The sequence below is a fragment of the Pseudorca crassidens genome, chromosome 6 (assembly GCF_039906515.1).
Source record: "Pseudorca crassidens isolate mPseCra1 chromosome 6, mPseCra1.hap1, whole genome shotgun sequence".
In the NCBI taxonomy this organism is placed as follows: Eukaryota; Metazoa; Chordata; class Mammalia; order Artiodactyla; family Delphinidae; genus Pseudorca; species Pseudorca crassidens.
This window is the reverse complement of record NC_090301.1, coordinates 23,202,419-23,227,389: the sequence shown is the minus strand read 5'-3', so window position 1 is coordinate 23,227,389 and position 24,971 is coordinate 23,202,419. Positions and strand designations below refer to the sequence as shown.

At 35.1% G+C, this 24,971-nt stretch overlaps 1 protein-coding gene across 1 annotated transcript in view; it reads left to right on the top strand.

Moving 5' to 3' along the window:
- Window positions 1-24,971, top strand: part of SPAG16 (sperm associated antigen 16) — an 891,359-nt gene that overhangs the window by 506,648 nt on the left and 359,740 nt on the right. The window contains exon 13 of the mRNA XM_067740696.1: window positions 15,790-15,916. Within this exon, the coding sequence (XP_067596797.1) occupies window positions 15,790-15,916 (127 nt within the window). The remainder of the gene's footprint in view (window positions 1-15,789; window positions 15,917-24,971) is intronic.

Genomic DNA, 24,971 nt, shown 5'->3' with positions numbered 1-24,971 from the left:
GAAGTTGAAAGAAAAAGCCTGTTGATAATCCTTTTAAATTTTTATTTTTACCCTAGAACCAATTTCACATTGAAAATAAACCAAAGCATCGTTTACAAAGTTTTAGTATATATTGTTTTTCAGGAATTCAACTACTTTGTAAATCAAGGGAATATTTAACTAAATTTGTATTGAAACATGACCAAGAGTGTTCTACCATTGCATAAAATTACCTCAGTGGGGGTAAGGCCACTTGAGTTTGAGTTCTCCTAGACAGCACACCTTAACAGTTTGCATTTATGGCAGTCACAATCATGGCAATTCCATAGATGTGAGCCTCTGGTTCCATGATTATGTCTCCTAATGTAGTTGAGCCTAAGCATTTACACTTTAAAAAACACAATATTTTGTTACAAATTACTTGCTATTTATTTCTTTGCAGAGTTAGGCCAAAATACATTGACTTTAAAAATTATTATCTATTTTCTTTCTGTATAATAGATGGAGCATTAAATATATTTGTTTTTCAATGCATAGATTCCATAGAATTAAGAATTACTGTATGAAGTAATTAAACAAACTAGTACGAACTATGGGGGACAAAAAATTGTGTAATAAGTTATTTAGCTGAACATAAGAAGTGTTAATTATATAAGCCTGAAATCAAGATTTGTCAAGAATAATTGACACATTTATATGCATCGATTGATATTTCTGTCATGTATAAATGATGCTATATACAAATGATAAAACAAAGTCATATAAAAGTTGGCCTTACAGTACAGATGTCTAATGGGAATATAAGTCATCCTTATCACCTTTCAGCCGCGCTGACCAGTCATGTAATAAAAATGGATGGCACCTGAAATGAGAAAACAGTTATGTGGCGATCTGAAGGAAGGTGGCCATACCCAAAGGATGAACAAAATACTTCAAGCTAAACTAACAGCAACATAATGAGCTAAGAAGTGACAGGCACAAGCACAGGCAGATCATGTTTGCTTGAAGCAAGCAGAGTTTGAGCTGCTTCACTGCCTCATTTAAACAGAAGAGTATGCTCATCATGAGACTAAGAGACAGTTTACAGAGAATGACACCCTGCAGGGAACAGCTGCTGCTAACACCCAAAGGACAGAATTATATAGAAGACATATTTATTTAATTTTGCAATTTGTGAGGAAGTCTTTTTAGACCCACTCTTTTTTTGGCATTTTATTTTATTATTTTTTTTTTTAAGAGGCAAGAGAATTTAATGAAGAGGCTGTTTACAAAGGTGTGGTCAGGTGTAAGATGTCTAATTTGATTTTTATTTTCACAACCTAATTTGTCATTCTATTATTCTACATTCTTCATAGTTTACGATGCTAATTGTTGGGAAAAATAGGTATGTTTCTAGCCAGTACTATAGGCTTTTTATATATTATCTCACTTAATCTTACAACAACCCTGAGATGTATGTTCTCTTTTCCACTCTTTGCTGAAAGAGATAGGAAGGCTCAGTAAGATTTTGTCATTTAAGATCACATCGCAGGTAAAATTTCTCATTTTAACTTTGTCTTCCTGAGTGTGAAAGCTATGTATTTTTTGAAAAATTTTTATTGGTGAAGTAAGTCAGACAGAAAAAGACAAATATCATATCATATGATATCGCTCATATATGGAATCTAAAAAAAGACTACAAATGAACTTATCTACAAAACTGAAATTGAGTTACAGATATAGAAAATAAACTTAGGGTTACTGTGGGGTAAGGGTAGGGGGAGGGATAAATTGGAAGACTGGGATTGACACACAGACCCACTCCTCCAAGCAGAAAGCCTCAAGATCAATGAACCAATCACGTAGTACAGAAGATATTGCCATATTTATATGATTCAGTGGAATGGATCAAGTAATTTTAACAGGACTGTTATATTTCCATAAATATAAATAATTTGTTGATTATGATTGTTCTTAATAAAAACTAAATACCCTAAAGCATAATTTTAATGGCACTGCCTTACGACCATATACAGTATTCAATCCCAATTTCTATTCTGGAAATTGAACCCGTATTGAGTCCAGTTCCAGGTCCAGGCCAGAAAAGCAGGGGAAATCCAAGTTTAAGTGAGAGAAGTACTGATTCCATATATATCTCTATCACTCTTTAAGAAATATATGCTTAATAGGAAAACAATATTTTCTCATGTAAATTCCAGGTTTTATTTAAGAAAGATCCTGAATCCAAAGGTGAAATATAGTAAAAAAAAAAAAAAAAATAGTATATGTTTCTTTATGGAAATGCTGTTAGTTTTAAATTCTTGATTGGATATGTCATATATAAATTTACCAAGGAATAAAATAGAGGTCATAAAATATAAAGACACAATAGGACATATTTATAACCTCGTGAAACAAAATGGCATTTCCATATATTAAGCTGGCCACTTTACTGTATTTGTATATGGGTCCTCACTACAAAGTTCTGTCCCTGATTTGAACACGTCAAGTATGAGAGGTAAAAAGCACACGGTAAATGAGGGTTACAAATGGCGTTTTGTTTATGAACCTCATCTTTAGGTTGGTGACATTCCATCATACAGCCAAGGCAATGATTATTATTATGATTAGCTTTATAATAATCTGTAGGATCCTGCAGAACTTTTCCAACAACTTATTCAGATCCTAACATCAATTTGAGGTGGAAAAACAGCAGATGGATGTTAGGAAAAGTTAGTGCAATATGATGTTATAAAGAAAAGCATGTGTGTCTTTTCTCAAATTTGGTTTAATATATTCTTTACAGAAGGTAGTTTCCTTTAAAAGCATTAGTTAGTTCAGCGTTTGTGTGATTTTATGAGGAGGAGGTGTGAGTAGCCATAATGGTGGCAGTAAAATGCAGTGAGCCCTAATATATAATTCATTTTAATAAAGAGGAGAAACACACCTTAGGTGACATATTTTAATGGACTACTAGATGAATGACCAAGAAAAGAGAGAACTTCAGTTTCAATATGAAAGGTAGAGACCATTGAATAAATGAAATTGTGGCAAGAAAATATATTCTTTAAATATCCTTTAAAATCCATTGAATAAATGAAATTGTGGCAAGAAAACATATTCTTTAAATATCCTTTAAAATCTGCTACCTCAAATCCTTCCTGTGGTATTCTTTATGATCAGCGTTTCATTAATTAGTTTGTTACAGATAAAAAATGAGATGCTTTTAGAAGTCATGTCTCTTATAATCCAGCTATTATTTAGATAGACATTTCAGAAAGAGAAAATAATTTTCAAGTTGTTTAGAAGACTAAGGTGCAAGTAGAGAGTAATTTACTATTATTACTATTAAAGTATCTCTTTCTATTCACTGAATCTGAGACCGATCTGACTGATTTGCTTACACATTCATGGCTGCTTTTAAGTGCCCTCTATTCTGAATTTTGTTCTCCATATTACAATTGTAACATATAGGAAATAAAATGGATATACCTTGTTTAAAGATATCAATAGAGCAAAATTATTTCTATAATCAAGAACAGATCCAAATACAGACAAGTGACTTAATCATATAATTTAAAGGTTATTACAAGGTCCTGCATGACCCTGAATATTTATTTTCCCACCAACTTACTATCTTATTTGTTTATTTTCTTATATGAACTCATATTCCTGCAATTAGAATTGCTTCTTCTGTAAGAAGAAAAAAGAAAGGACTTTATTATGGTTTTTATATAGTATTTATGAAAAAATTTAGAAGGTAACTATTAAAAATACACTCAGTACACTCAGGTGAAATGGGCCCAAGAGAAATGGGAGGGAGGATATTAGTTTAAAGGAAGCCTTCTCATGCATCCTTCTCATTTCATTAGCACAGGTTAAGAATTATGAAGTGGAAAAGCCACTAAGTGTAAATATGTATTAGAAACAAAGGAAAATACCCTAAGGGATTTGGCAAGCAGCATGGATTATTTTCAGGTGGGGTTTTCATGGAGGATGAGTCTAGGAAAGCCTCAAGGAAGTGTAAGGGTGTCAGGGAAAGCACGTCCAGAGTTTGAGAGAACCGTGGAGGTACTCATACTCAAAGCCTAGGAAGGACGCATTTCACAACTCCTAACTTCCCTCTCTCTGCCATGAATAACATATATGGCACAACTGAAGTTTCCCTGATAGGCTTAAAATATTTTCTCACATTTTCTTTACCAGTAGTTCTATCCTAATCCAAACATTTAAAAGTACTCATTTTTACAGACATTTAAAAGTAACACAGTGGAAAAATGGGATCCTCAGATTGATACCATCAAGCATAGTAACATAAGAGTTTTCAGCTTAATACTTTTAAAAAGCTTTCATTCCTAAGAGTAAGCTTGTGAATTAAGATCAGAAGTTTATGCTAACTAAATTCTGCTTTTAGATGAGAAAATAAAAACTGAAATACTGGCAGTTTCTAAAGCTCCTTCAGGGGGAATTAATTCTTGGATCATTTGTGTTGATCATACAATCCTTTCCTTTTTAGCTAATTGAAATCAACATAAAACTCAGGTAGTTTATTTTTAAACAATATATTCAATATTTGACAATTAAGTTCAAAGAGAAGGATATTGGATTGAGGGTTAAATACTGGCAGGTAATGGTGTCTCTTCACAAACAATGAAGATTTGCAGTTTCATTAATAATAATAAATTATTATTGATTCTGGACCCACTATGTACTACTCTTCAGCCACAGAACATGACAGATAAGGCCAGAGTCCTCATGGAGTGCAACTCTAGACAGGGCTAATGGTGGGGAGAGGGTACAATGACTTAAGTAGTCAAGTTAATTTCACTTCGTGATTGGTGCTATGAAGGGAATGAGCAGGATAACGTGACAGATTCAGCTTTGTACCCCTTTGTGATCAGAAGACACTGAGTTTTTAATGAAAGCTCTGAGTACGAGGAAACAGCTGGATTGAAATTTCTTTTCTCAAACAACCCAGTCCCTGGATGTTCTAAGGATTTTTTCCCCTCATTCTAGCCCTGCTTTCTCTCCTTTCTGCTTTGCTTTTTTGCTGGAAACCCTACTCTCCTACAGCCGTGCTTCTTCTGTGACTAGAGATCTTGCCTTTTGTCATTGACTTTTCCCATTCCTGATATCTGGTTTCTGACTAAGATCTCTTTCGGGGAATTGACATGGAAAGGAAAAGAGGTGTAAGCTTTAAAGTATCACTGTGGCTACTTGTGATCTTAATATGTTTAAATTTAATATATTTAAATATTTTGGAGAGAAGTTTAAATAGATGATTTCAGAAATGGCTTTTGTGTTTAAATTATTTAATGTTACATCTATTGATCAATTTACAGTTAATGAAGTTGATCACAATCACCTTTAAACCTAATTTATTTCCTTTCTTCTTTAAAGCCCTTTTCTAAGAAAGATGTGCTTCGAAACAACCCTTTTGACCTTCTTTGTATATAAAAAACAAGGTATTAGATAGTTTTAATTAGGATTTTTAGAAGCCAAAGTTCTTTTAAAGACTGATCTAACTGCAGGAACACTGCACTCAGGGACCATTTTAAACAGCAAGATCACTAAAATTACCAGAAAAAGCACAAAAATGCAAAAAAGATGGCACTCAATTGACTGCAAAAAGGACACTGTTTAAGTTATGAGAGCTGAAACAAGAAGGCAGAGCATGGTCTAGTTGGACCTCAGTTGGAACTGTGCACGTCATGTGACTCAATTTTGTTGCTGGTCTGCATTCCCACATATGTGAATGCCTGCAGAGCATTGATTTGGGGGTTATAAATACATGTTAGCAAGCAGGCAATTTGCATATATGGAATCCTTGAATAATGAGGGCCAACTACACTTCACAGTGTTAAGGTGTGCAAGTTACTTAAAATAATAAATGTTCAATAGATATCAACTTAAACTACAGTGTTAAATGTAATAGAAACTGTTGAAATATAGTTATTTGCTTTTGTCTTCATTCATTTGCCTCAGTTTGCCATTTCAAAATTGAGTCTTTTTATTTTAATTTTTTCCATTATCCAGTTTACTGCCATTTACTGCCGAGCGTCCGCTTTTTCCTCACTGTTATCAGTGGGCACTACTCCAGCCTCTGTAACCCCCGCCCTGTGCTCACACCCTTTGCAAAAACAGTTCAGGTGACTATTTAACAAGTCTGAGTGAGGACTTGAGGGTACTCTGAGCAAGCCCCCGGCTAAATTATGGTTATTTTATTTATTCACCTTTTGCTTTTATTCCCCAAATGCTGGATGCATTCCAGGTATTTGAGGTTGACGGGAATCTGCCCTTTACATATGTGGAGTGGGGTTTTATTACCATTTGGGAGTAATTCTCAGATAGTGTATTTATTGTCAAGGGTTTTGGTCAAAAAAATTTTTTTGTCTAGGAGCTGTGGCCTATTGATGCTCTTTCCTGGCTGAGACACTCAGACCACATAATCGATTATTCTTTCACAGTAGATTATGGTGAACTTTAAGATAGGGTTTGTGGTATACTCCCTGGTAGATTTTATTGGAATATCACTCCCTCCATTAAATGTTCAATTGAATTTTATGTTCACAAAGAAACTGTTGCACAATAAAGGATTTTATATTATTTGAGTAATATAAAATAACATTAATTAAAATGTTAACTTTTTAAGTCAAAATTTGGATGTCACTGGAGAACTTTGCCTTACTGAGATGGAAATTCAGATGGATTTTTAAAATAGCTTATGTATAAACTTTTAAAAATATGATAGTGGGTGGGAGGAATCACTCATTCAACTTGGATGTTATAGTTGTAGTATGATGATTTAAATATGTTTCACTTATGGTCATGTTAGCCTATTAGATTTAAGTATTTCATAAAGAATTTTTATTTCAGATAAGCCTTGTGATAAATGTTATCATTATATGTTGGCTCAATTATATAAATACTATTTGAAATCCAGGTCTTTTACTTGCAAGACAGAAATAGAGTCACAGATGTAGAAAACAGACTTATGGTTACCAGGGGGGGAAGGGGAGGGGAGGAGGGATAAATTGGGTGATTGGGATTGACATATACACACCACTATATATAAAATAGATAACTGATAAAGACCTACTGTATAGCACAGGGAACTCTACTCAGTACTCTGTAATGACCTATACGGGAAAAGAATCTTAAAAAGAGTGGATATATGTATATGTATAACTGATTCACTTTGCTGTACAGCAGAAACTTACACAACATTGTAAATCAACTATACTCCAATACAAATTTTTAAAAAATAAAAGAGATGGGATCAGGAATAATCTTCTCCTAATTACAGCCTGGTGCAGTAATACGGGGGAAGTTTTAAGATTTATTGTAAAAAGTTAAGGAACTAGGAGAGTTTTTATCATTCAAGTACAAAATGAAAAAAAAAAATATAGGGACATGGGTTGCCCTTTTAGAGGGTTAGGGACAAAAAGAGAGGACAAATAAGATGCCGCCAAATGGAAAATGATGAAATGCGTTGTGAAACAAAATGAGAATGCTGAAATTGCTATTGATTTCAGCTCTTTATGAAGCAAAGGAATTGCCAGAATTACTAAATTTTTGAAATAAACCTGTAGAGTAAAAACTAAGTAAATAAATAAAATGAAATAAAATAAAATTCAGGTCTTACTAAGGGTTAATAAGATAATGAATTCCAGTATTTTTTTTCAAAACAAGGATAGATAAAATTTTTACCCTTTTTCTTCATATTCGCTTGAATATATGTTGCTGCTGCCTTTTGTAAATGTTCCATAATTCCATTAACCACATTTTGTTGATCTGAAAGTTCATACAAGCTTGAAGTTTCAAAAGTACAGTTTCATATCCAATATTAATAGTGTTACAGCCAACACACCAAAGGAAATAAAACCTTTAAAATTTAATGCCTCACAAGGGAGAACTGTGTTAAAACGGTGCCCTCTTACAAGTTACAAATGGGAAATACATTTTAGAAGAAAAGGCGTTTGCTCTAGAAGAGCAGATCACTTTGTTTTATAGCAAGTTCAAAATTCAGAGAAATATTCATCCTTCAGTTACCAGACTAATAAATTGAATCAAGGTGGGCAAGGAGAGAGATAGAAGAAAAAAGGGGAAATAAAGTAAAAGCAGGAGGTGGGTTAATAAAGGGCTTTTTCTTGTGAACTAACTTCTCCCTACAAAAATGATAAGAAAATAGCAGACAGAGCAACAGAGATAAAATTGCATCAGGCTTCAGGGTTTATGTTTTTGATGGAAATGTACAAATAATTTCCATCCCTTGCGGTGCTGTCATGCTCCATCACTTTAGTCCATTTTCACCTTGCAAAGAATTCTGAATGGGAGGGACTTCCTTCTCTGGCAGCTAATTAATCTCTTACAAGCCTGCTCTTGCAGCCTGTCTACCTGGAATGCCCCACACATTAAACAAGTGACTTGGGAGCAGATTTCTTGCCCCCTTGAGCAGTTCTTTCTTCCTTTAAGCTATATGAAGACCCAGCTTTTTCTTTTTGTTTGGGAAACTATGAGCTCTAGAATAAATCATTGAGGAATCTCTCCCTCTATCCCACTACCATAACTGAATACACTCCCAAATAATTAAATTGGGTTTTAGTGACAACAGACAAAGCCTGAATATAAGTTTTGAATGTGCACAGTGCACATAATATGGAAGGACACAATAGTGCACATATGTAAGGACACACATTTCTAAATTATACATTTTCTGTGTACATGTTAGATCTTCATTGTGATGAAACAGGTATAATCATATTTATAATACTGTTGCATTTGCCTTAAAAATAGTACCAGATTTTGCAAATAGGAGACTTTTTAGTTTTTTGGCAAATTCTGTCTGTAAAAAAGATTAAGGTAAGAACATACTTATTTATAGGTTGAAATGCTTCAATTAAAAAATAATAGAAATTCTATTCAGGTTTATTCTATTTAATAAATACAGCCTTTTAAAAAGTTACCACTAATGAACTACTTGCAAATAGCAATGCTTAACTTTATCAGAGGTGGAACTATCTTTCAGTAATAACTCACAGGAGGTTAGAAATAGTAATCATTCTTTAATATTTTGCTGATGTTGTTCACACATCTTTTTTATGCAGTTATCTGTATTGTTTTATTTTCTCTCATGTTTTTCTGTTAAACCTTTTGTGGATTTTTGTTTGTCTATTTCTTTATATTTCCTTTTTAATTAAACATAAAAGACTTCCCAGTAACTATGTTATGCATGCCTTTAGAAAACAAAGATATATATGTTAATGGTATAGCTATTCCAAATATTAAAGATTCTTTATCCATCTATGAAGATGCATGCAATTGACACATGCACGTATGGAGATGTACTTGATAAGAGAATAGGATCACTATATATATTCAATTATTCACAGAAATGTATATTAAGTAGTTATTGTGTCCCACATACCAGGAGAGTGAAGCCAGAAGGAAAACGTATTCTGAAAAGTGTTATTTATTTTTAATTGTTTAGTCAAGGTAATATATACAGTGAAATGGGCAGCTTATTAAGTGTTCAATTAGATGAGTTTTGACAAATGTATATACCTTTAAAACTAATGAAGATATAGGCCATTTCTATGACCACAGGAAATTTCCCATTCATCTAATGAAAGCCCACTCCCCATAGCAAACACTGTCTGGTTTCTATAACCATAGAGTGTCTGTTCTTGAACTTCATATGAATTTAATTATATGATACATAGACATATTTATCTGGATTCTTTTATTCAGTATTATTGAGATTAAAGTATATTGTTGTAATAATCAACAATTTATTATTTTTAATCACAATCTAATGAGTTAATATGGTACTACTTCATCTAATACGTAAGGACCTTAAAACAGTGTAATTCCATGTTTACCCCATCTTCGTGATTTTGCTGTCTTGTATTTTACTTTTACGTACTTAAAACACTGTCCAGTACAATGATGGTATCTTTACTTTAGCCAGATATCTTTTAAAAATTAGAAAAAGATGTTTTACATTTACCCATATATTTATCATTTCAGATGATGATACTCTTTTCTGTATACAGATGTTTCCATCTGGTGTCCTTTCCATTCAGTCTGAATACCTTCTCTTCAGCATTCATATAGGAAAGACCTGCTGGTGATGAATTTTCTCAGCTTTCATTTGTCTGAAAAGTTGTTCCGTTTTCATTATTGAAGGTATTTTAACTGATTATTGCATTTTCAGCCCTTAAAAATGTTGTTTTATTGTATTCTGTCTATTGTTTCTGTTGAGAGGTCAGTTGCCATTGACATCATTGTTTCCTACATGTTATGTTTCTTTCATTGGTTGTGACTGTCAGACTTTTTTTAAGATTTTGCTTTTAGCAGTTTTACTATGATATGCTTAGGTGTGTTCTGTCTATTCTTAATTATGCTTGGATTTTCCTGAGCTTCTTGGATCTGTACATTGGTACTTCTCATCCAATTGAGGAACACTTTAGCCACTATTCTTTCAAAAATGTTCTGACCCTTTTCTCTTTCCCTCCTCCTCTACACCTACCCGCCACCTCTGAAAACCCTGTTATTCCTGTGTTAGACCATGCTATTACCCCCACTGATGACTGGGGCTCTATCTATGGTTTTTCAATATTTTTTTCTCTGTTCTTCAATTTAGGTATGTTCTATTGATCTTATTCAAGTTCACTGATCCTTTTTTCTGCAGTATCCAACTTACTATTTTGCTCATGCAATAAACTTTATTTCATGTGTTATACTTATCAATTCTTTTTTTATAGTTTCCATTTATTGTCTGAGAGTCTCTATTTGTACACCCATTATAACTGTTTCTTTAAATCCTTAAACATACTTATGATATATGGTTGAAGTCTTGATCTTTGATTACCAACATTTGATTCATCTTAGAGTCTGTTTCTACTACTGAGCTTTTTACTTGATTATGGGTCACATTTTTCACCTCTTCACATGTGTACCAATTTTTTTTTTAATTATATGCTGGATGTTGTTAATAGCAAATTGTAGAAAGTCTATATTAAGTGATCTTTCTACAAAAGGTAGTGAGTTCTGTTCTGGCAATCTGTTTAATTATAGGCAGATAATTTTTTGCCCTTTCAGGCTTAGTTTTATTCTTGGTAAGGACAAGTCTATTTTGATTTTGAACTTAATTCATGAACCTGACCCTTACTCCTATGGTGGGTGCTTTTCTGTAGTCACAACTGAAAGTCTGAGGTGCCTACTGAGTTCCCTCTGCTCTAGTTGGGATTAAAGTCCAGTGTCTTCCATCAGTACCTGGTCTCTGATATCATTGTACAGCACTCAGCCCACCCTGGTTGGGATTAAAGTCCAGTGTCTTCCAACAGTTCCTGGTCTCTGGTATCATCGTACGGCACTCAACCACACAGGGCTTGTAGAGTCTTACTCTGTCGAAATACCATCTAGACCTTGGCCAACAATTCACAGCAAATCCCCATGCAAACTACTGCCATTTCCCATGCAGCTCCCTTTTCTCACATACCCTTCACTGCAAATTTCAGGCATAGCAGCAGGTCAAACTATTCCCATTTCCTCTTGGCTCAGTGAGACTTCAAATCTACTGGGGTTCTACTACTATATTTGATAGCAGGGAAGTGCTTCCAAAGAGAAAGTCAGGGAGGTCATGGAGCTCTTTGAATTTTTTTCTTTGCTCAAGGTTTCCCATCCTGTGCTGTGTTTAGTTCAGTGCCAGAAAACAGTTGCCTCATATAATTTGTGTCATTTTATAGTTGTTTGTTGTGGAGGGAGAGGCACAGTACTGGTTACTTTATCATTGTAGCACAAATCCCAGCAAGACAGTTTTATTGCTGGATAAAGGAGATCAAGGAAACTGCCGGAGGTGAGGCAGGTTGAGGGTGGTAAGGGAGACAGGGGCCTTTAGAGTTAATATAGAGCCTGTGACTTGAGAAGTTTAGCAACAAGCTACATCCGTACTTTAAAATATAAAAGTGGAGGAAAGATGAACTTCAGGAATCAAGCCAGTAACACACTCAGTGAGAAGTCTTTTGGGAAGATAGCAAATCTGATTAGAAATTAGAGTTAACCTAAATCTAATTTCCCTCCTTTTGCCATTAATCTTTAGCAAGTAGCTGTCCCATATAATGTTAAGTCATAATAAAAAGAAACCAACCCAGAACTGATGATGAATTGTAAAAATTGAAGAATAAATGAATATAAACCAAATTCCACTGAAGATCATACAGTGCACAAGGAATTACATAAGTAAAGTTACCAATAATTCAGACAAAAAGTCCTCTATATTTTCAGTCAAATTACAGAAATGCTGTATTTCTTTTTTTAATAAATTTATTTATTTTGATTTTATTTATTTTTGGCTGCATTGGGTCTTTGTTGCTGAGCATGGGCTTTCTCTAGTTGTGGCGAGCGGGGGCTGCTCTTTGTTGCGGTGCGCGGGCTTCTCCTTGCGGTGGCTTCTCTTGTTGTGGAGCACGGGCTCTAGGCGCATGGGCTTCAGTAGTTGTGGCATGCGGGCTCAGTAGTTGTGGCTCGTGGGCTCTAGAGCACAGGCTCAGTAGTTGTGGTGCACGGGCTTAGTTGCTCCACGGCATGTGGGATCTTCCCGGACCAGGGCTCAAACCTGTGTCCCCTGAACTGGCAGATTCTTAACCACTCTGCCACCAGGGAAGCCCAAAATGCTATATTTCAAGTTGATTTTACATAATAAAATAGAACATCAAAAGAGCTAAAGCATTTTATTATGATTTTATAAGACAATAGATGCAGATGGAAAGCAGACTGAGAAATATTAGGAAAAAAGTGAAATCAAAAACATAAATAAAGGTTTTTGATTGCTCCCTCTTCACAGACACACAAATAACCACAACTAAGAATTATAAAGAACAGGTATGAAAAATAAATTTTATATATATATATATATATATATATATATATATATATATATATATATAAGGATACAAGGATTATAGAGAAAATGTTAAATGTAGAGGAAAATGAGACAAAATAAAACATAGCTGGTGTTCTTAAGGGGGAAAAAAGAAAAAAAAGCAGAATAAATGGAAGAGAAAAACAAAGATATAGTGAAAGAATAACTACTTACTAGGATAACAAAAGTCTAAGACGGAAATTGCTATCAAGCCATGCCATGGTGAAATTTCTGAACTCCAGTGTTTGCAAAAGAACTGTTAGGGCTATGGGTGTAAAAAGCAAATCATCCACAAAGGAAGTTAGGCAGGAAAGGGAAGAGAGATTCGGCTGGCCTCAGACTTTGCCCCTGGTATGAGACAGTGAAACATTCCTCCACAAACATTGGAGGAGGAGAACTGATGTTCCCCAAGATATTACAACCATTCAGAATTGCTCTTGAAGTACTGAATAATCAAGAAAATATATAAAAGTATGGGTTCAGAGGATTAATTTAAATAGATACTAATTGAACACTAGGAGGATGGGAGGCACTGAGCAACACTGGGATTTGTGATTACTGATCATATGTGTGTGTTATAATTTTTGACATTGTAAGATTAACAAAATGATTTCAAAAAATTGGTAGTTGAATAAAAGAAAAATGGGAGGAATTATATACATGTTATAATTATAAACATTTCCTTTTTAAATTATACTTTCTATAAATGAAATATGACTAAAAATAACATTCTTAGTATTTTCTTAATGTGAGGATGTTTTTTAGAGAATAATATTTCATAATAAACTATTGACTTTCTTATATAATTTAATTTAATAATTTACTACATTATATAATATATAATTTTCATTTTTTTATGAAATCAATCTCTCTTTTTCTTTGTCATAGAGCTATATCTGGAGCAATTACTCTAATAGTTAAAGATGATTATGTCAATGTAGTGGGCTTTGGAATATAAATGTTTAAAGAAATGTTTTATACTTATATTTTGAGAATCATTAGAAAACAGCAGGTAAAATTTCTGCATAAAACAGTACTTCTTTAAAAATAAAAGAAAAGAATTTATCCTGTAAGTTTTAGCACACATCTCAAAAAAATGTCATAAATAAAATCTGAGCATACTTACAAATATCCAAATATATTTTTGAGGGGTCAGGTATTAAATATTTTAGGCTTGTGAACCATATGGTCTCTCATAACTGTGCAACTCTGCTGTTGTCATGGGAAAGCAGCGATAGACATGTGTAAACAAATTGATGTGTTCCAATAAATCATTCTTTGCGAAAATAGGCAGCCAGCCATGGGCCATGGTTTTTGACCCCTGGTATTTATTGACCTTTCATCAACCTTAATGATCAAAATATTATCAGCCTCTCTCAGAAATATTAAGATAAAGAAACAGATACAAAATGGCCCTGATTAATGAATTTATTGATTTTATTTCCTTGTTCCTGACATTAAGTACTATAATACTTCACTTTGATATGAAAAGTCTCAATCAAGGGGCAAAACTGAGTAACTTACATACGTATCCACATAAATCTTAATATTTTCTAACTTCTCAAAAAAGCCAAAATTTAAGTAAGGAGGAACTAACTTTGCTCCAAAGAGTTCTTAGATGTTATGCTCAATTTGACTTCTTCCCTTGCCTTTTACATTTACAACCTTGGTCAAAAATCGCAGATTGTCGAAGCTAGATTGTACCTCTCAGTGTATCAGATTAAGTAATCTCATTCTCACAAGAAGGACCCCTACTGCCACTGAGGTTAATAACTTCTCTATGGTAACCCTGCTAGTTCTTGTCAAAGTTAGGACTGGAACCCAGGCTACCAGCTCCCATAGCACAGTTTTTTCCACTCCACCATACTGTCACGTATGGCATGGCTCAAGCCAGACAGCCATCAGAGCTTAATGAGCTGGTTATCATACTAGAAATGTACCTATATTGACTCCTCTGTTCTCAGCATTATTAGTTATCCTGTTTCTTCTCTATTTTTAAAGTAGGTTTATAAATAAAGTTAATTAAAAGACAATCAAACATTACAAATGAGAAGTGATACTGCTCTATGAATATATCCTGCTTCATTAAGAAACAGTCCTTTCATAAAATGGCAAAAGGCAAAGCTGCAGTTGTCTTTCCTTATGAGTTATTTCTAATCATTTAAATCAGTGGTTCTCAGACTTCTGTGAGTATCGAATCAACTGGAGAGCTTGTAAAACACAGACAGTTGGGCCCCAGCCCCAGAGTTTCTGATTCAGTGGGTTTAGGATGAGGCCCAATTTGCATTTCTGATATGTTCCCAAGGGATGCTGATGCTGCTGGTCTGGGTAAAACACTTTGGGAACCACGGGTTTAGATTTGTTAATTCACACTTCTGCTCAGGCTCCATCTCAGATCCAGTGAAACAGAATGTCTGGGGCTTGAGGTGGAGTATCTTCTAAAAGTATCTCAGGTGATTCTAATGTAAACCCAAGCAGCTGAGGTGGGGGTGGGGCGGGGGGAGGAAGAGAGACTGAGCAACTTAAAGAAGTTTCTCTGGTCTTCCCATATTATGAAATGTTTTCTTCCTCAGTGTATTCCTTTGTGAGATGGGAACAGTTTTTAAGTAGTCATTTCATGATAAGGAATAAATGAGGTAGTATAAAGATGACTTTACCAACTGACTTTATAAATTGAATGTAATTTAAATTTAGTCAATTTTATGCTGCTAATTCTATAAAGTGTTTAGAATATAAGGTGGTTGTAGCACTCTCCTTTTAAAATGTTATTTTTGTACATCTTGCCACTTGTAAAGCTACTTTATGCCTCAGATACTTGAACTATCTTTGTTAGCATTATATAGACAGCATAAGAAACATGTAGCGCTAAGTCCTACAGCTTTAACTCTTACTGTTTCTCTATACAGTGAAAGATGCAGATGCACTTTGTATGGACATACAGACTCTGTGAACAGCATCGAGTTTTTTCCTTGCTCCAACATTCTTCTCACAGGTTCTGCAGATAAGTCCCTGTCTGCATGGGATGCAAGAACGGTAAGCAAATCATCAACACTTTTTCCAATTTTGGTAGGTCTAGTTACTCTTAGTCACTTTTCAGGTATTAGGTACAATTTATGAAGTAATTGTACAGGGGCATGTAGGTTAAAAGATCTTGTCTATGTGCTTTTATGTACCATGCCTCCTAAAAGTAGGACTATAAAAATAATGTAATTACTTCATTAAACATTAATGCAACAATATATTTTTTTTTTTTTTTTTTGCGGTACTCGGGCGTCTCACTGTTGTAGCCTCTCCCATTGCGGAGCACAGGCTCCGTACACGCAGGTTCAGCGGCCATGGCTCACGGTCCTAGCCGCTCCGCAGCACGTGGGATCTTCCCGGACCGGGGCACAAACCCGTGTCCCCTGCATCGGCAGGCGGACTCCCAACCACTGCACCACCAGGGAAGCCCAACAATTTTTTATTGAGATAGAAACTCTGCTGATACATTACATATGACAGGGAAACGCATAGCACCTCTCCTTAAGGACTTTGTAGCTTGGAAAGGAAGGAGAAATGAGATTTTAATGCAATGAGGTATGTGTTAAAATGGAAGAGGATACAAGACGCAGGGGAAAAGCAAGAAGGAGAACTCTTATCTGCCTAGAAGGCTGTGGATGGCTCCCAAGAGGAGGCTGTGCTTGAGCTGAGATTTGGAGGGTAAGTAGGATATACCAGGTAATCTCGAGAAGGTGGATTCCAGGAAACAGCAGTGCATGTACAAAGCCATGGAAGTATGAGGCTACAAAGGCATATTCTGAGAGTAATAATATGTTTGAATAGAGCTTAAGGAAGGAGGAAGAAAAAACAAGCAAGAGTATACAGATGGAAAAGGAGAAGATCATTAAGTATCTGATTGAAATTTTATAGTTTTCAGAAGGAGTCTATTAAAGCATGTTAAGCAAACAGGGTAACACAATCAGGTTAGCCTTTTAGAAAGATTAATTTGATAGTAGAGCTAAGGGAGTCATTCTCATATAGGAGGCTTGTACAGTAGGCTGTGAGCAGATGAGAATTTGAACTAGGAGACTGTGAGAGTATAAAGGAAAGTATGGATTCAAGATAAGCGGTTTAACTCTTACAATTTGAAGAGTGACTGGATGTGGAGATAATGGGAGGAAAGAAAAGGGGTTTAAAGGTGACCAACTGTCCCAGTTTATCTAGCTAAGACTGAGAGTTTTCCTGGGTTGTGGGATTTTTCAGTGTTAAACTAGATAATCCTGGGTTACTGTGGCTTCAGAAGTGAATTAGATGTGAAGAAATGGAGATGGAATTTGGGAACTACACTTTCAAAGAGTTTGGCTGTGGAGATGAAGAGAAAAGTCTATACCTGTAGGATCCAAATAGAGGTCTCCTTTGTTCAAATAGGAGACAGCATGTTTATTTGCTTAGCGGTAGGGGAGAGGAAGGGATTAAAGTTTCAGGAAAGAGCAAACACAACTAATTGAGCACACACTTTAGTAATTTGAGGCATGCCAAAATATGCAAAACAGGGTCGCCATATTTGTTCTTAGCAACATTTGATGAGGATAATGTAGGAGTCTATACTAAAAAGAAAAAAAATCCATATTTTATGGTTCGTGAGTCAGGAAAGAAATGCAACTTGTAATGTTTCCCATTTATCTTCCCGTACACAATGCATGATTGACATCAATAAAGGAATATGATGATGAGCATCCAGATAGTATGAACAGGGACCCAAGTTCATTATGGGAGGCTCTATTTAGTCCTCTGAGGCAAATTGATTTAGGATAAATAGAGAATAAGGCGACCTTAGGTTCACTTATTATAGAAAAACAGCTAATGGTAGAATGACAAATACCTTAGACACAACTTCACATGTTGCAGCATGTCAAGGGGCAGCAGTCAAGGGGCACTGTGGGAAAAGTGTATCAGCCATGAATTAAGAGTAAAATCAGAATGATTTGTTGTTGGGTAAAAAAGGTGCCACAACCTCCTTCTTGCTTTAAAATAGCTTAGACACTGGTGCAACAGAATTCACTCCTGCTAATGGAGCATCAATGAAAAAGCAAGATTTTCAATGCATTTAGCCTAAATACTTACATGTGAAGTGTGTATAAAAGCCATTGGTAAAGGAAAACCCACAGAGAAAATATTAATTTAGTAGTGACCTAAATTTTATGCTCATTTTCTTTTGATATCAGATTTTTTTTTTGTCTGTCTCTCAGAGTGCTATAACTGAATGTTATCAGAAAACATGTCTCTTATTTATTTTCTTTCCTGTGAAAAACTGGAGCACTAATGCTTGGAAGTAAAACTGCTTTTACAAAGAGAAGTTGCCTCTCGTGTATCTGCCTTAAATGCCTAGAGTTGCTTATAGACGGTGGCCTTCCTACCTCTTGTTGGGAACTCCTTGTATACTGGTCTTATTTCCTACAATATGTCTGAGAGTGGGAGAAAAGAGGGATTCAGCACAGCACAGGGCATTTAGCATACAGCAGGATAGCATGTGGATTGAATGTATGTCCATAAAAAGGTTGTATTTCTTTAATCAATATTAATATATATTTTTCAAATTGGTTTTAATGGCAAATTAAAATTTTTATTATTAATATTATGATTACAATTTTATTAGTAGTATGCATGCTAGGTTTATAGTCATTAATACTAGGGAAAGGACTATAAAATACTTTGGTATAAATAAAATGTTGTTCATAAATTATGGTAAATACATCAATGTTTAGAAATAAAGTTCATTTAGTTTATTTTCTGAAAATATTTCAAACCAGATGTTAAAATATATATATTTAAATTGGTATCTATATAAAATAGAATTAGCATGTAAAACAAAGGGAAATTCACTTAATTTAGGTTATTAATAATTAGACAATTCAAGTTGTTAACTAAATGTTATTATAAAACACTACAAATAACATATGACAGCAACTCTAGAATTAAACAGAATCATTTCACTTGAGTTGCATTAGCAATTCCGGTGACTAGTTCCAGATCTACCACATTTTTTTTAAAACACAAAACAAAACAAAAAAAACTGAAACAGCCAGATTTTTAAAAATTCATATTTTATATATAGTTTTTTTTTTTACATCTTTATTGGAGTATAATTGCTTTACAATGGTGTGTTAGTTTCTACTTTATAACAAAGTGAATCATTTATACATATACATATGTTCCCATATCTCTTCCCGTTTGCGTCTCCCTCCTTCCCACCCTCCCTATCCCACCCCTCCAGGCGGTCACAAAGCACCGAGCTGATCTCCCTGTGCTATGCAGCTGCTTCCCACTAGCTATGTACCTTACGTTTGGTAGTGTATATATGTCCATGCCTCTCTCTCGCTTTGTCACAGCTTACCCTTCCCCTCCCCATATCCTCAAGTCCATTCTCTAGTAGGTCTGTGTCTTTATTCCTGTCTTACCCCTAGGTACTTCATGACATTTTTTTTCTTAAATTCCATATATATGTGTTAGCATATGGTATTTGTTTTTCTCTTTCTGACTTACTCCACTCTGTGTGACAGACTCTAGTTCCATCCACCTCATTACAAATAGCACAATTTCGTTTCTTTTTATGGCTGAGTAATATTCCATTGTATATTATGTGCCACATCTTCTTTATCCATTCATCCAATGATGGACACGTAGGTTGTTTCCATCTCTGGGCTATTGTAAATAGAGCTGTAATGAACATTTTGGTACATGACTCTTTTTGAATTATGGTTTTCTCAGGGTATATGCCCAGTAGTGGGATTGCTGGGTCACATGGTAGTTCTAATTGAAGTTTTTAAAGGAACCTCCATACTATTCTCCACAGTGGCTGTATCAATTTACATTCCCACCAACAGTGCAAGAAGGTCCCCTTTTCTCCACACCCTCTCCAGTATTTATTTTTTCTAGATTTTTTGATGATGGCCATTCTGACTGGTGTGAGATGATATCTCATTGTAGTTTTGATTTGCATTTCTCTAATGATTAATGATGTTGAGCATTCTTTCATGTGTTTGTTGGCAGTCTGTATATCTTCTTTGGAGAAATGTCGATTTAGGTCTTCTGCCCATTTTTGGATTGGGTTGTTTGTTTTTTGTTATTGAGCTGCAAGAGCTGCTTATAAATTTTGGAGATTAATCCTTTGTCAGTTGCTTCATTTGCAAATATTTTCTCCCATTCTGAGGGTTGTCTTTTGGTCTTGTTTATGGTTTCCTTTGCTGTGCAAAAGCTTTGAAGTTTCATTCGGTCCCATTTGTTTATTTTTATTTTTATTTCCATTTCTCTAGGAGGTGGGTCAAAAAGGATCTTGCTGTGATTTATGTCATAGAGTGTTCTGCCTATGTTTTCCTCTAAGAGTTTGATAGTGTCTGGCCTTACATTTAGGTCTTTAATCCATTTTGAGCTTATTTTTGTGTATGGTGTTAGGGAGTGATCTAATCTCATACTTTTACATGTAGCTGTCCAGTTTTCCCAGCACCACTTATTGAAGAGGCGGTCCTTTCTCCACTGTACATTCCTGCCTCCTTTATCAAAGATAAGGTGACCATATGTGCGTGCGTTTATCTCTGGGCTTTCTATCCTGTTCCATTGATCTATCTTTCTGTTTTTGTGCCAGTACCATACTGTCTTGGTTACTGTAGCTTTGTAGTATAGTCTGAAGTCAGGGAGCCTATTTCCTCCAGCTCCGTTTTTTGTTCTCAAGATTGCTCTGGTTATTCGGGGTCCTTTGTGTTTCCATACAAATTGTGAAATGTTTTGTTCTAATTCTGTGAAAAATACCAGTGGTAGTTTGATAGGGGTTGCATTGAATCTGTAGATTGCTTTGGGTAGTAGAGTCATTTTCACAATGTTGATTCTTCCAATCCAAGAACATGGTATATTTCTCCATCTATTTGTATCATCTTTAATTTCTTTCATCAGTGTCTTATAATTTTCTGCATACAGGTCTTTTGTCTCCTTACGTAGGTTTATTCCTAGATATTTTATTCTTTTTGTTTCAATGGTAAATGGGAGGGTTTTTTTGATTTCACTTTTAGAATTTTCATCATTAGTGTATAGGAATGCCAGAGATTTCTGTGCATTAATTTTGTATACTGCTACTTTACCAAATTCATTGATTAGCTCTAGTAGTTTTCTGGTAGCATCTTTAGGGTTCTCTATGTATAGTATCATGGCATCTGCAAACAGTGACAGCTTTACTTCTTCTTTTTTGATTTGGATTCCTTTTATTTCCTTTTCTTCTCTGATTGCTGTGGCTAAAACTTCCAAAACTATGTTGAATAAGAGTGGTGAGAGTGGGCAACCTTGTCTTGTTCCTGATCTTAGTGGAAATGCTTTCAGTTTTTCACCATTGAGGACGATGTTGGCTGTGGGTTTGTCATATATGGCCTTTATTATGTTGAGGAAAGTTCCCTCTATGCCTACTTTCAAGAGGGTTTTTATCACAAATAGGTGTTGAATTTTGTCAAAAGCTTTCTCTGCATCTATTGAGATGATCATATGGTTTTTCTCCTTCAATTTGTTAATATGGTGTATCACATTGATTGTTTTGCGTATATTGAAGAATCCTTGCATTCCTGGAATAAACCCCACTTGATCATGGTGTATGATCCTTTTAATGTGCTGTTGGATTCTGTTTGCTAGTATTTTGTTGAGGATTTTTGCATCTATGTTCATCAGTGTTATTGGCCTGTAGTTTTCTTTTTTTGTGACATCTTTGTCTGGTATCAGGGTGATGGTGGCCTCGTAGAATGAGTTTGGAAGTGTTTCTCCCTCTGCTATATTTTGGAAGAGTTTGAGAAGGATAGGTGTTAGCTCTTCTCTAAATGTTTGATAGAATTCACCTGTGAAGCCATCTGGTCCTGGGCTTTTGTCTGTTGGAAAATTTTTAATCACAGTTTCAATTTCAGTGCTTGTGATTGGTCTGTTCATATTTTCTATTTCTTCCTGATTCAGTCTTGGCAGGTTGTGCATTTCTAAGAATTTGTCCATTTCTTCCAGGTTGTCCATTTTATTGGCATAGAGTTGCTTGTAGTAATCTCTCATGATCTTTTGTATTTCTGCAGTGTCAGTTGTTACTTCTCCTTTTTCATTTCTAATTCTATTGATTTGAGTCTTCTCCCTTTTTTTCCTGATGAGTCTGGCTAATGGTTTATCAATTTTGTTTAACTTCTCGAAGAACCAGCTTTTAGTTTTATTGATCTTTGTTATTGTTTCCTTCATTTCTTTTTCATTTATTTCTGATCTGATTTTTATGATTTCTTTCCTTCTGCTAACTTGGGTTTTTTTTTTGTTCTTCTTTCTCTAATTGCTTTAGGTGCAAGTTTAGGTTCTTTATTCAAGATGTTTCTTGTTTCTTAAGGTAGGATTGTATTGCTATAAACTTCCCTCTTACAACTGCTTTTGCTGCATCCGATAGATTTTGGGTCATTGTGTCTCCATTGTCACTTGTTTCTAGGTATTTTTTTTATTTCCTCTTTGATTTCATCAGTGATCACTTCATTATTAAGTAGTGTATTGTTTAGCCTCCATGTGTTTGTATTTTTTACAGATCTTTTCCTGTAATTGATATCTAGTCTCATATCGTTGTGGTTGTAAAAGATACTTGAAACAATTTCAATTTTCCTAAATTTACCAAGGCTTCACTTGTGACCCAAGATATGATCTGTTCTAGAGAATATTCCATGAGCACTTGAGAAAAATGTGTATTCTGTTGTTTTTGGATGGAATGTCCTATAAATATCAATTAAGTCCATCATGTTTAATGTATCATTTAAAGCTTGTGTTTCCTTATTTATTTTCATTTTTGATGATCTGTCCATTGGTGAAAGTGGGGTGTTAAATCCCCTACTATGAATGTGTTACTGTCTATTTCCCCTTTTACGGATGTTAGTATTTGCCTTATGTATTGAGATGCTCCTATGTTGGGTGCATAAATACTTACAATTATTATATCTTCTTCTTGGATCGAACCCTTGATCATTATGTAGTGTCCTTCTTTGTCTCTTCTAATAGTCTTTATTTTAAAGTCTATTTTGTCTGATATGAGAATTGCTACTCCAGCTTTCTTTTGCTTTCCATTTGCATGGAATATCTTTTTCCATTCCCTTACTTTCAGTCTTTATGTGTCTCTAGGTCTGAAGTGGGTCTCTTGTAGACAGCAAATATATGGGTCTTGTTTTTGTATCCATTCAGCCAATCTGTGTCTTTTGGTGGGAGCATTTAGTCCATTTACATTTAAGGTAATTATCGATATTTATGTTCCTATTCCCATTTTCTTAATTGTTTTGGGTTCGTTATTGTAGATCTTTTCCTTCTCTTGTGCTTCTTGCCTAGAGAAGTTCCTTTAGCAGTTGTTGTAAAGCTGGTTTGGTGGTGCTGAACTCTCTCAGCTTTTGCTTGTCTGTAGATGTTTTAATTTCTCCATCAAATCTGAATGAGATCCTTGCTGGGTTGAGTAATCTTGGTTGCAGGTTTTTCTCTTTCATCACTTTAAATATGTCCTGCCAGTCCCTTCTGGCTTGCAGAGTTTCTGCTGAAACATCAGCTGTTAACCTTATGGGGATTCCCTTGTGTGTTATTTGTTGTTTTTCCCTTGCTGCTTTTAATATGCTTTCTTTGTATTTAATTTTTGACAGTTTGATTAATATGTATCTTGGCATATTTCTCCTTGGATTTATCCTGTATGAGACTCTCTGTGCTTCCTGGACTTGATTAACTATTTCCTTTCCCATATTAGGGAAGTTTTCAACTATAATCTCTTCAAATATCTTCTCAGTCTCTTTCTTTTTCTCTTCTTCTTCTGGAACCCCTATAATTCGAATGTTGGTGCATTTAATGTTGTCCCAGAGGTCTCTAAGACTGTCCTCAGTCCTTTTCATTCCTTTTTCTTTATTCTGCTCTGCAGTAGTTATTTCCACTATTTTATCTTCCAGGTCACTTATCCATTCTTCTGCCTCAGTTATTCTGCTATTGATCCCATCTAGAGTATTTTTAGTTTCATTTATTGTGTTGTTCATCGTTGTTTGTTTCATCTTTAGTTCTTCTATGTCCTTGTTAAATGTTTCTTGCATTTTGTCCATTCTATTTCCAAGATTTTGGATCACGTTTACTATCATTATTCTGAATTATTTTTCAGGTAGACTGCCTGTTTCCTCTTCATTTGTTAGGTCTGGTGGGTTTTTATCTTGCTCCTTCATCTGCTGTGTGTTTTTCTGTCTTCTCATTTTGCTTATCTTACTGTGTTTGAGGTTTCCTTTTTGCAGGCTGCAGGCTCGTAGTTCCCATTGTTTTCGGTGTCAGTCCCCAGTGGCTAAGGTTGGTTCAGTGGGTTGTGTAGGCTTCCTGGTGGAGGGAACTAGTGCCTGTGTTCTGGTGGATGAGTCTGGATCTTGTCTTTCTGGTGGGCAGGTCCACGTCTGATGGTGTGTTTTGGGGTGTCTGTGGACTTATTATGATTTTAGGCAGCCTCTCTGCTAATGGGTGGGGTTGTGTTCCTGTCTTGCTAGCTGTTTGGCATAGGATGTCCATCACAGTAGCTTGCTGGTCGTTGAGTGAAGCTGGGTGCTGGTGTTGAGATGGAGATCTCTGGCAGATTTTGACCATTTGATATTATGTGGAGCTGGGAGGTCTCTTGTGGACCAGTGTCGTGAAGTTGGCTCTCCCACCTCAGAGGCACATCACTGACTGGCTGCAGCACCAAGATCCTTGCATCCACATGGCTCAGAATAAAAGGGAGAAAAAGTAGAAAGAAAGAATTAGTAGAAGTAGAAAGAAAGAAAGAAGGAAAGAAAGAAAGAAAGAAAGGAGGAAGGGAGGGAGGGAGGAAGGAAGGAAGGAAGGAGGGAGGGAAGGAAAAAAAGAAAGAAAGAATATAAAGTAAAATAAAATAAAGTAAGATAAAATATAATAGTTATTAAAATAAAAAAAATAATTGTTAAGAAGAAAAAAATTAAAAAAAAAACAAAACAAAACGGATGGATAGAACCCTAGGACAAATGGTGGAATCAAGGCTATATAGCATAAATCTTGCTCTCAAAGTCCACCTCCTCAATTTGGGATGATTCGTTGTCTATTCATGTAT